This window comes from Lepidochelys olivacea (assembly GCF_965140295.1).
Source record: "Lepidochelys olivacea isolate rLepOli2 genome assembly, chromosome: 1".
Lineage (NCBI taxonomy): Eukaryota > Metazoa > Chordata > Testudines > Cheloniidae > Lepidochelys > Lepidochelys olivacea.
In genome coordinates, this window is record NC_140411.1 from 62,114,194 (window position 1) to 62,126,702 (window position 12,509).

At 40.9% G+C, this 12,509-nt stretch overlaps 1 protein-coding gene across 5 annotated transcripts in view; it reads right to left on the minus strand.

Moving 5' to 3' along the window:
* Positions 1 to 8,258: 8,258 nt before the first annotated feature.
* GPALPP1 (GPALPP motifs containing 1) overlaps positions 8,259 to 12,509 on the minus strand; it is a 37,879-nt gene continuing 33,628 nt past the window's right edge. For all 5 annotated transcript variants that reach the window (XM_084617740.1, XM_084617739.1, XM_084617738.1 and 2 more), the window contains 4 exons: positions 11,424 to 11,555; positions 11,079 to 11,243; positions 10,577 to 10,675; positions 8,259 to 8,594 (listed from right to left, as the gene is read on the minus strand). In XM_084617740.1, the coding sequence (XP_084473866.1) occupies positions 8,379 to 8,594; positions 10,577 to 10,675; positions 11,079 to 11,243; positions 11,424 to 11,555 (612 nt within the window). In that variant the 3' untranslated portion in view covers positions 8,259 to 8,378. The remainder of the gene's footprint in view (positions 8,595 to 10,576; positions 10,676 to 11,078; positions 11,244 to 11,423; positions 11,556 to 12,509) is intronic.

Here is a 12,509-nt window from a genome sequence, read left to right on the forward strand (position 1 = left end):
TTCTGAATTTTAAGTGCTAATTATCCTGTTCAGTCTCCGTGTACAGTTGATATAGTTGTGTAGTTATTTTGTATGGAGTTAATATTACAATTCACATTTAAAGAAAGAAGTTCTACACAGTAGAAATAACCCTAACAAGCAATTCCTGGAACAATCTTTTTTTCTGAGAGGAAGAAATTCTACTAAACAGAAATGCATAATCAAAAAACAAAACACCATGACATTGCTAACCTGAGAAATTTAAATTAACCTTTATTTACAGACAAAATTACACCATCAGGGCCTAAAATCTGCATTTCCTCATTAGCTCTTTACTATTTGTAAAGTTCACATATCCAGTGAAACTGACTTGAGTAGTACACACATTGTAACTGCATGCAAGAGATGACATGTTTATATTGGAAATGCAGATCGACAGCTCAGTCTACTTTATTCTGTTCCTCATGGTATCTCACTGCCTTGTGGTGAAGACAATGCAAACAAATTATTTAAAGTCTCTGAGATGTCCTTTTTCTCTTTTATTGCTTCCTGGTAACATAGGAGACCCACCAATGGATGCTCTTACAGGCTTCTGATATAAACGATGTTCTTATTTTATTTGTGTATCCAGCCATTCACCCTTAATATTCCTTCTTAACCCTCTTCATTTACATCTTACCTGACAGAGTGCATGCTTCTTTCTATTGGCTTCACTATGGTTGGATTTCCAAGCATGTCTTGAAAAGTATAGTTCACAAAAGGAGGCTACCACTGTTGTGAATTGTTTTTAATGAAGGCATTTAAAAATATACTGTACAGCGCCACAAAACAGAGATAAGCAATTTAAACCCAGGATAAGTCCATTTAAACCTGCCTTTGACATTTCCTGACCAGTCATAGATTGATATGCTACCATATAGCCTGGCAACATAGAATAGCAACAGAGGCTATTACATATGTTTTAGGAGCTGGTTACCACAAATGTTACCCAGAAATTATACTGGGGATTTTTCATGACCTAAACGCTGGTTTTTAAATGAGATTCGGAATATCACCCTGTAGAGTTTTAGCACAAATGCTATTCGGTTTGCCCAAATTGTAGAGAACAGCTCATCTCTTCACATAAAAGCTTTCAGAGCTTTTAATTTAGTGAGTTACTGTTTATTTTAATGAGTGGGTTGGAGATGATTTGGCATTACTAGGGGAAGATTAATTTGTGTACTAATACAACTCGAAAGTTCACTCAATTTACAGAAAGAAATGAAAAGCTTAAACTCTCAATAAAAATTCAGCTATTTCACCCACTGATGTTTATAACATGTGCTTCATCAGAGCCAGAATAAGTGAGGCATCGGGAAAAAAAATCAGAACAGTGAAAATGACTTCCCAAATTTATATCAAGGCTTTGATAATTAGAATTGTGTACCCTACACTTCAAGGCGCACTGGCTGAAGCAGTGCAAAATGACTGTAATGCTCTGTTTGTGCTGCTGTAGCTATAGGTCTGTCAGTATTTTTGTTATAACCCTCCACTTCAGGAATAAACTAAATGCAGCTCGCACAGAACTCACTAGGAGTTTATTCATTGACTTCAATGGCAACCAAGCTAAAACATCAAGGGACTTTTTATGGTGAAGGACCTGATCCTGCAAACCTTACTCATATGAGAAATCCTCATTTAAGGAGCCCTCAGTCAAGTACCTCAGCCATAAAATGACATTTGATACAGAAAGGATTTGCCTAAGGTAGTGGTTCCCAAACTGTGGTTTGAAGAGCATTTTCTGTGGGCCATAAAGAATTGGCTGTTCAGAGAATGCAGCTCCTCCTCCTTGTTTCCAGCTGAAAAATAATGCCCAAAGAAGTTAAAATATATTAAATATTTCCCTAATGTTACACTTCCATGTCAGCAATGCTGTAGTTGCCACAGGAATGTTGTTCAATCTCTAACTGGAGGGGAGGTAGCTCTTGCAATCACTAGTGAGAATGGAGATTGTCCAGAAGCCAATGGCCTATTGAGGTGTAATTTGTTGTGACAAAAATTTGAGAACCACTGATTTAAGCCTATTGAAAAAAAAAAATCTCTTTGGTGGTTTAATCCTTAAACACAAACCTTCTTTTCCCCTGAAAAACTAAGAGGCTTTACCTCAAAACCAATTGATTTTAACAACAATGTTCTGCAGATAAGGCTACATTGTTTTTTCAATTATTGTTTTAGAAATTAACTATTGTGCACATTAACTTTTTGCATTAAAAGTGACAAAAAATGTCAGCACACAGATTCACCGCGCTCTCAGGACCTATGTATTACCTCAATAAACTGACTAAAAACATGGCAGTGTGTGGGTTGTTGATCTGTTAATCAGGTAAAAAAAACCCAGATACAGTATATCACAGTAACTTTTCCGAACTATGGCATGAGCCATGCTGTATTTAACATGTAATAATTGAAAAGTTCACATCATCTTCAAATAAGTCATTAAAGTCTTTTTTTACCAAAGTATATACATGGACAAGTTTTGGTTCTCCCAATGCCTCCTTAAAAAGGATCAGGGGAATTAAAATAAAGACAACGTCTGCTTCAAGTTCATAAGCTATTTTAAAATAGAGTTAATGTCAATAATACAGGTTATTTCACTGACTTTTGCTTATGCTGTTACACAAGAAAGAGCGGTAAGAGTGATAAAAGGACATAAGTGAATGTCTGTGTGCTGGCCTGGATTTTCAGATGTAACTGCAAATTTCCTTCCTTTGCTGAGGTTAAAGTGTGATTATGTACTAAAGTTACTGAATGAAATTGTAAGGCTTCATGTTTATGATGTTTTGATTTCCAAATCAAATTTGCTCAATTTACAAATACAAAACTGTTTTTTTTTCTTATGGAAGTCATAGAATCATAGACCTAGAATCATAGGGACCTTGAGAGGTCTAGTCCAGCCTCCATGCTGAGGCAGGACCAAGTAAACCTACACAATCCCTGACAGTTGTGTAATCTGTTTTTAAAAAACATCTATGATGCAGATTCCACAGCCTCCCTTGGTCACCTATTCCAGTAGTCAACTATCCTTATAGTTAGAAAGGATTTCCTAATTAATATATAACTTCTGTGCTGCAGGTTAAGCCGATTACTACTTTTGTCTTCTTAGGTGAAAGGTCTTGGCCTAAGCAGGTTTCTCACCTATATTCAGTTTCCAGTGGCTTCAGCCCATTCTTGATTGAAGGGCCCATCTTTTTCAGCTTGCAGAGCTCTGGCCCCTTGTGTCTGTCCACTAATGGATGCCAAAGATGGCCTCTCTCCTTGCTTATATCTTCAAAAGTTCAATGACTTTATTTAGAGAGGCAACATAAGATAATACAAGAACATAAGAATGCCCATACTGGGTCAGACCAATAGTTATCTAGCCCAATATCCTGTCTTCAGACAGTGGCCTGTGCCAGATGCTTCAAAGGGAATGAACAGAACGGGGAAATGAGAGAGAAATCCATCACCTGTCTAGTCCCTCAGGGACACTCATAGCATAGGGTTGTATATCTGATCATTTTGGCTATTAGCCATTGATGGACCTATCCTCCATGAACTTATACGGTTCTTTCTTGAACCCATTTATACTTTTGGCCTTTACAACATTCCCTGGCAACAAGTTCCCCAAATTGACTATGTGTTGTGTGAAGAAATACTTCCTTTTGTTTGTTTTAAACCTGCTGCCTATTAATTTCTATTCCCAACTGATAAGGCCTCAGTTGGAGTACTGTATCCAGTTCTGGGTGCCACATTTCAGGAAGGATGTGGACAAATTGGAGAAGGTCCAGAGAAGAGAAACAACAATGATTAAAGATCTAGAAAGCATGACCTATGAGGAGAGATTGGAAAGATTTGGTTTGAGGGGGAGGATATAACAGTTTTCAAGTCCATATAAAGTTGTTACAAGGAAGAGGGTGAAAAATTGTTCTTTAACCTCTGAGGACAAGACAAGAAGCAATGTCCTTAAATTGCAGCAACGAAGGCTTAAGTTGGACATTAGGAAAAATTTCCTAACTGTCAGGGTAGTTAAGCGCTGGAACAAATTACCTAGGGAGGCTGTGGAATCTCCATCCTTGGGGGTTTTTAAGAATAAGTTAGACAAATGCCTGTCAGGCATAGTTTAGTTATTATGTACTCCTGCCTTGAGTGCAGGGGACTGAATTAGATGACCCCTTGAGGTCTCTTGCAGTCCTATGATTCTATTGTTGGCTCATATGCAATTTATCTTTTTCAGCAGAACTACTGGCTAGCCAGTTATTCCACAATTTGTAGCTGTGCATTTGATCTTTCCTTCCTAAGTGAAATACTTTGCACTTCTCTTTACTGAATTTCATCTTAGTGATTTTAAACCAGTTCTTCAATTTATCAAGGTCATTTTGAATCCTTATATCCTGTCTTCCAAAATGTTTGCAATCCTTCCCAGCTTGGTGTCATGCACAAATTGTAGAAGCATACTCTCCATTCCATTATCCAAGTCACTCATGAAAATATTAAATAGGACCAGACCCAGATGTGACATACCCGACTACAATCCAGACCAGTGAGTAGCTGCGTCACCCCTGCTGTGTGACGTGGGATGCCCTTTACAATGCCTTACTGCTGTAGCAACCAACCTGGACTACTCACAATCAAACAGCCTCCAGCATGCAAGTCACTCCCAGCTATGTCTGTGTGTGCTTCAGCCAGCCAGCCAGCCACCTCTTGGCTGTTACAGCCTTAAAGATTACCAGCATGAGATCCAAATCCAGTCCCAGATTTCTGCCCTCCCCGCTCAAAATAGGCAGCAGGTTTAAAACAAGCAAAAGGAAGTATTTCTTCACACAATGCACAATCAACCTGTGGAACTCTTTGCCAGAGGATGTTGTGAAGGCCAAGACAATATCAGGACTCAAAAAAGAACTAGAGAAGTTCATGGAGGAGAGGTCCATCAATGGCTGTTAGCCAGGATGGGCAGGGATGGTGTCCCTAGCCTCTGTTTGCTGGAAGCTGGGAATGAGCAACAGGGGATGGATCACTTGAGGATGGCCTGTTCTGTTCGTTCCCTCTGGGGCACCTGGTATTGGCCATTGTCGGAAGACAGGATACTGGGCTACATGGACCTTTGGTCTGAGCCAGTATGGCCTTTCTTATGTTCAGCTTCCCCCACATCCATTAGGCCACTAACCCTGTCAAACAAGGACATTAGATTGGTCCATGGGTGGCACGTAATGCTGCTAGGGGGTGCGGGGTGCACAGATCTGGGTCCCTCTGAAAAACCTCCCCCCAACCATGGGCCCAGGGCTGGAGAAGTTCTCACTCCCTGCTGCGGCCTTTGAGCCGCAGCGGGGGCACAGAGCTTTTTCTGGTCTCGGGCCACAGGGGGAAAGGAACAAGGGGGGGGTGAGGCCGCAGGGGAGCGAAGAGGTGGAATGGGGGCGGAACAGGAGCAGGATCATAGGGGAAGGGATGGAATAGAGTGGGGCCATGAGTGGGGCCGCAGGTAGAAGGGGCGGAATGGGGAGGGGCTCAGAGCTCCAGCCAGGTGAGATAGATCTGCCATGGTCCCAGCCAACTGTGGCTCTCAACACCCCCACCCCGGTCAAGGCCACTGCGGGAGGCGAGCAGCAAGTGGGGGTGAGGTTTCGGGCGGAAAAGGCGGGGAGGGGGCTAGCCTCCCCAAGGGAAGCTTCACCCCCTGCCCATGGCTTGGTCCTGCAAACTCAAAACAGGCTTGGAGTTAAAAGCAGTTCTTTTTTCCTCATATATCACAATTAATACAAAGATTTGCAGACCAAATTATGCCTTGTTACATCTGGGCAAGCCCACTGAAGACTAACAGAACCACTCTTCAGCTCCTACCTTGAAGAGTACTTAAAGAAAAATGAGGATTACATACACTACTTTAAGAATTATATATAGACACACAATTTTCAGAAAAACAGTATCTTTTCATCAGGTGGAAGCCGCTATTGATTTTATATTTGTCAGCGGCAACTCCAGTCAGGTGATACAGAGCCCGGAAGGCGGTGGAGCGGATCTTCAGGGAGAATCAAGGCCTAACTGGCCCATGATGCCCCTCTAAACTACACCCAGGAGCTGGTACCTGTTCCAGATGGTGGCTTGTTAGCCAATTAGCAAGGGAGAAGCTGAGTTCTATAAGACTGCCTGCACAGCATAATTAGGAAGCTGCTCAGGTAGGAAGGGAGATCCCAGGTGTGAGGAAGAAGGAAAGTACTCTTCCTATGCAGGGCCTTGGCCTACCAGCTAGGGAGAACCAGAGCTAGCTCCTGTAAGGGAGGAGCCCTGAGTTATGGCTTAGAGGAAGATCCCCAAAGGAAGATGGTTGAGGCACTAGGGCAGGGGGACAGTAGGGGATGCTTGTTGTCATGTCTGGGAGGCCAGCTTTTGGGTGCTTTTAGAGAGGCCCAGCAGTTTAGGGCTGGAGAGCTGAACTACAAGAGTAGGAGCAGAGCTGTGGGGTGGTGTTCCAAGGGGGTAACAGAAGAGGCCAATGCAAGCAGGCTAGGCTTCTGGGGTCGGGGGAGCCCTGAGTTAGGGCCTTCAGGGAACAGGAAAAGAAGGCCAGCAGGGGCAGAGCACTGGTTTGTTGTGTTTGGACTCCCAGCAAGGGAAAAGCCAGGGGAGCTGACACTCTGACAAGAGTGAGAAAGAACTGAGTTGAGCCCAGGAAGGGTGAAGGAACTCTTGTTTGTCAACTGGGACTCTGAGTACTCATAGGGGGTTTGAACTGTGGGCTTGGCTGGATGGCTGAACCATGGAAGACCCAGCAAGAGGCAGGCAGCCTGCAGGAGGTGCTGGAGCTGAGGATATGAGTGACATTAGGCATTGAGGCAAGGGGGCACTCCAAGGATGAGTGTGCCCTATAACAGCCTGATTCAAACCCACTGACATCAATGGAAGCCTTTCCTTGGACTTCAGATCAGACCCAGTATCTCAGAACCCAGGAGGGAAAAAAAACCAAAACTTTCAACGCTATTGTAAGGCCAGTTTTAAATCAGCACTTAGTTAATATAACTCTGACCCTAGGAGCACCCCAGTGCCAGATGGTATGGAGCTCCCTAGTATGGAGCAATGAATCTCAGCTGGCCTGGCCAGCTCAGTCCACCTCACACTAAATCCAGTGGGGGCATTTAATGTCCTCAGAAAACTAATAACTCACTGGTCATTAATATTATGATGTATGTACAATTAACCTGCAAAGAATTATACTAAATGTGCTGGAAATAACTAAAAATGTCTACACCAGGCATATCAGGAGAAATTGATACATAGGTTTTTCCAGACAAAGGAAGGACTGACACTTCAAGCCAAGTGTGGCAAGGGAAAGTGGGCCGGCCTTTTGTATTGTAGACTGCAAGAAGATCATGTGCATTGTAAAAGTCACAAGTGGGGGAGGAGCCAGCAGGGGAAAGGAACTTTATCTGGGGACGCACTTCAGGATTATACATTTCAAATGTTTACTGGACTATAAAAAGGGGGAGGGGAAGAGGAGATCCCTTAAGTTATCCTTCACCACAGGAGACAAAGAAAACCAAGCACTTCAGGCTATGTAATTGATCCTCAGCCAGGACTAGCCAGCCATGCTGGAAGAATGACTATGGTGAGAACTTTTTTGAACAAAAAATCTATAGTTTATTGCATTTCAGTCTTGGTAGCATATTTTTGCAACTATTTCTATCACTTAAGCCTATGTCTATGTTAATGAACTTTAGTTTTTACTATAAACCAACTCAGGACTATGATTGAAGGAAAGGGTGAGAGAACCCCAGGTAAGTTAACCAGCTGCTGTGTACTGCCTTGTTAAAAGAGCAGCAAAATTGGTAGTTTTGTGGGTGCTACAATAAGCGGGGACTGAGCACTGCAGAAAGATGTCTCTGGGGAGAACTTGGGGCTGGGAGGGTTGTGGAGATCCCTCTGCAATGAGTAACTGGGTGGTGGAAGCCTGGGTGAGACCTGCATGCTTGTAGGCTGTCTGGGCTGTGAGCCACAGCAGAATAACATTCAAGGCTCCCAGAGTTGCAGGGCAGGTGGTGATTGAATGCTTTACTGTCCTGGGTGAATCCCAAAGGATCACAATAACCACTTTTAAATTTATCCTTTTTGAAATTATTTAAAAATGTGGTTAACCAACTTATCTTGCAACAATTTTGAACTGAATATCTTTTCTGATTTTTATACACTAGATTGTATAACTTTGTTGTTCTGTACATTTCCTAAATAGAATATATACGTGTAAGAAAAAAAAAATTCACATATCAACATTCCTTTTTAAGCATAACAATTTATTTTGCACATGAGTATTATTTACAGAAAAAGGTACTTTTTTTGGGAAGTTGTTCAAGTTCAATAGATTTATCCTGAAATAAAATTTTATATTTGCATTATAAAAACATATTTCCTTTGCTATGTGAAAACCTGGTGTTTAACTCTCTGGATTTCTTTATCAGGGCTTTCTTTTGAACTTCGTCAAATCGATTGACTTGGAGGTCCTGGTCTCTGTCAAATGGCCTTCTCTCTTGAGGCTTCTTATCTTCAGCTGCTTTGCTCTTTAATTTTTTCTGATGCATATCCATGAGAGATTCTGATCTTTTTGAGTCCTGGAAATAGGGGAAGAAGGAGGGTGAATATTGCAGAATGATGGTGAAACACAGCAAAAACAAAAATGACGTAAGTGGTGTTAGAGTCAGGATGGTTATGAGGAATTCCAGAAAAACAAGTTAAGTTACTGGGCAACATGAAAGTAAATGAAATTCAATATAGACAAGTGCAGAGCAACTCAAATTAGAAAAATACACTTTTATACACAGTTTTAAAATGGGGTTCTTACCTCAAGCTGTCACTGGAGACAAGTGACTATGCAGTTACAGGAAAAAAAAAAAGTACTAAAGCGTGGTCTTAATTCAAGAAAATACTTAAGCATGTGTTTAAATTTAAGCATTTGATTAGGCCACTGAAGTCAATAGGACTACTCTCCTGCTTGAAGTTAAGCACAGGCTTAGGTGCTTTGCTGAATCAGTGGCTCATGTTGTTTTTCAGAACCTGATGCTGCTCTCATACAAGTCAATAGTAAAACTCCCATTGATTTTAAACAGGAGCAGCATCAGTCCCAAGTAGGGGATGCTGCACCATCCTCTGAGAGTAAAGTGTGTACGTCCTGCTATGGCTAGCCAGTTCCTTGGAACTCCCATCCCACTGCAAACCTGTGCAAAGGCCTGACACGAACTGGTCTAAAAGCAAATCTGCTTGTATCTTTGTCTGTATTTTTAATGACATCTACATGAAGACAAGCTCTTTGTTAAATTCTATTTTTTCTTCTGCTTATTCCCCACCTGTAGTCACCATCTTCTGTGATATCAAACTGTTGCTGTTGAAAATCATTAAATCACAGGCCAGACTCATTCCTGGTGTAATTCCACTGACTTTAATAGTGTTACACCAGAGGACTGATAGTGCCAAGTTATCACTGCAGATGCTAAAACTAAGATATAAAGCACTTTCCATGGAAGCGGCCTGGTAGGAAATCAATGGACAGAGGTCATTTTCAAATGACTTTTCTTCCCTTTCCTAAGGCTCAGTTCTATGCAGAACATTTTTCAAAACAGTCTCGGAGGCATCAGCTAACCTTGCACAGTAACGGGTTTCTCGTTGGTAGGGGAGATGACAGAATACAATTTAAAAGAACTGCATTTATGTAATGTTCACAACGGAACCAGGAGCAGGAAATACAGAGAAAATTCAAGACCGTACACTAATAGCTCTGGATCTGTAAGCCCTATAAATCTGAAAAGATACAGCACCTAATGAACTGCAAATCAATTATTAAGAGTGCCCCATAAACTCAGTTCTTCTAATATAAACCAAGGTTGCTGTACTCTCAGTTAATTGTTTTCTCTCAGGAGATTTGACTGTCTTCCAGCTGATGGCTGTAAACAAGGGAGAAAAGGAAGGGGCAGCTGTTGGACAGACAATAGCCCATGCTGTGAGACAGCAGTGGGTGGGGGAGGGAAGTGATTGTGGAGCTGATATGAGGCAGATTTTTAATTACCAATATTTGTCCATGAAAACCACAACTGCTTTTGCAGAAAGCAAGGACTATTTCCAAGTAAAAATATTACCTGAAAGGCAGACAATTATGGTATTGATCTCTTTGGCACATCGAGCCTCCTTTGGATGGTTCTGTATTTTAACCTTTCAATTAAACCTGTAATGCTATTTTCTTCCAGGGATGCCTATAATTCAGTGCAGTCTTTTACTGTTTGACTTGAAACTGTCTGTTCCCAGCAATGGAAGTTCTACCATGGGAATCATTTAAATAAAACACAAACTGAAACTCATCTAAGAAAATGCATATAAAAACCTACACACAGACACTTTTTCAGCAGCAGAAGGGCCCAATCTTGCTCTTGTTGAAGTCAAGGGTAAATTCTCTAATGGCTTAAATGGCTGCAGGTTGGGGCCCCAGAAGAGAAGAATATAGTGATATCACCATGGAAACCAACAGTGCTAGGAATGAAAAACCAAAAGATAGTAAAGAAGTCAAGGAAACCTAGAAGAAAAAGCATTTTGTGCTTATACTTACATTGTATGAAGATAGCTGCTCAGCCAGTCTCTTGTCTCTCGCTGATAATACAATTTCTTCATCAGCTTTACTTGTTGACTTCTTTGCCTCTTGCATTTCCTGATGAAAGAAAGCAGACTGCAATTATGAGCAGGCAGCATACCTGAAGTAAATGACAAAGAAATCTATATTTTTCTTGCTTAAATATTAGAGGAGCAGGTCAAGATAGAGCTTTGGTGCCTCTGCCCCTCAGGCATTTTTGTTCTGCTTGATAAGAAACAGCCTGGCCACACTGTTCGTTAAATTGATACAGAACAACAGACTTCCCAGGCTGTAGCAGACAGAGATAGAATGTTGTTTAATGTAAGGAAAATAACTACTTTAGGTCTAAAATTTCTGTGTTTGGGAACATAATGAGAGCACTTTTATTAGGTTTTCCCTGCATGGCAGAGGGGAACTTTGAGAAGACCTATAACATATAGACTGTTGATAAGTTTATACGAATGAATAAATAAATGCTCACTTGGGCTTTCCTCTCTCTGTCAGCTGGAGTATCTGTCCAAATTGACTTATCTCCTGATTTCTCATCTGTTCTTCTCTTGAAAGTTCTTGGGCCCAATCCAAAGCCTTTCAATTCTGGTGGAAGCTCAGTCATCCAAGACTCCCTTGAAACTTGCTTGGACCCATCCTTTAAGAAAAAAAATTACAATTTATTTATTTTTAACTTTCCACTATGAATTCTTCTAGATAACATTTTCTTAAGCGCTACAGTCATTTAGCATCTTCAATACATATAGATGGGCTTGCTAAAATTCACACAAACTTTTTTAGGACAAGAAAACACGCACAGTCAAAAGTATTAACTTACGTCATCTGAAGAAGTAAGTTTTTCTTTCATTCGCTGAGCTCTGCGTTCAAAGTCTCTAGTTACATTGGATTCTACTGGTCCTTTTGCAGGCATTGGACCTATGACAGCATCTTCCTCACTGCTATCTGTTGCCTTCCAAAAATAAAATAAGATATCAACCATAATAGGTCACTACAGAAATATTTTTAACTACATAAATTGTATGCTATTGTCTCCCTAATGGTTCATATAAACCCAACTCTTCTCAAACATGCCTGTCACCAATAATTTCTTTCAATATTCAGAAAGAAGAAGTGTATTATAAATAAACATTACTTATACATCCAAGCATTTAAAAGCTGTGCAGTCCCAGCTCTTACTCCCATTGCCTTTAATAGGAACCAGATTATTTCTAATCTCTACACTTCTGAAAGTGTCATCAGTGGTGGTCAGTAGAACTCTTGCCTGAGAGACATTAATAATGCACTTTTTTTAAAGATGTGTAGAATATTCAACATCAAGATATCATCTTTTGATACTCTGCTCACTCTCCTGAAGCTCTTAGTGATAAATGATTATCAGATACAAGTGAAATGTACACGTACAACTCTGATATCATGGGCACCAATATATCCTCCATTGCCGCCATCAGCATTCTTAATGTATTGCCATAGGTGTGCCTAGCATTTTACATAGCAAGAAAAGAGCTTAGAATTTAAGCTGATTATAGCAAGACTGGATGTTGGGAGGAGAATAACAGGAAAAGGTGGGGGTGGAAAGAAGGAAGGAATACACAGAATACAGTTATGGGATTGCTTCACTGGTACAGCATATGCTATGCTAGTTCCTACTTAAGGTTTGGGTTTTTTTTTAAATTCCCTTTCAGCATTGTTTAAAATGGAATTTATATTATTTGAAGGATTGTTGGAAAAAAAGTCAGATCTGAAGAAGGCTGGATGGAGTACAGAATAAAGGGAGACATTCTAGGTGTAGAGTGCTGAATGGGAGATGGCGCAAAAGTTCTTTTAAGAGAAAAGAACTACCATGCCTGCAGATGCTCCAGGTAAACAAAATGAAAATGTATTAGATATTCAATGATTTCATAGA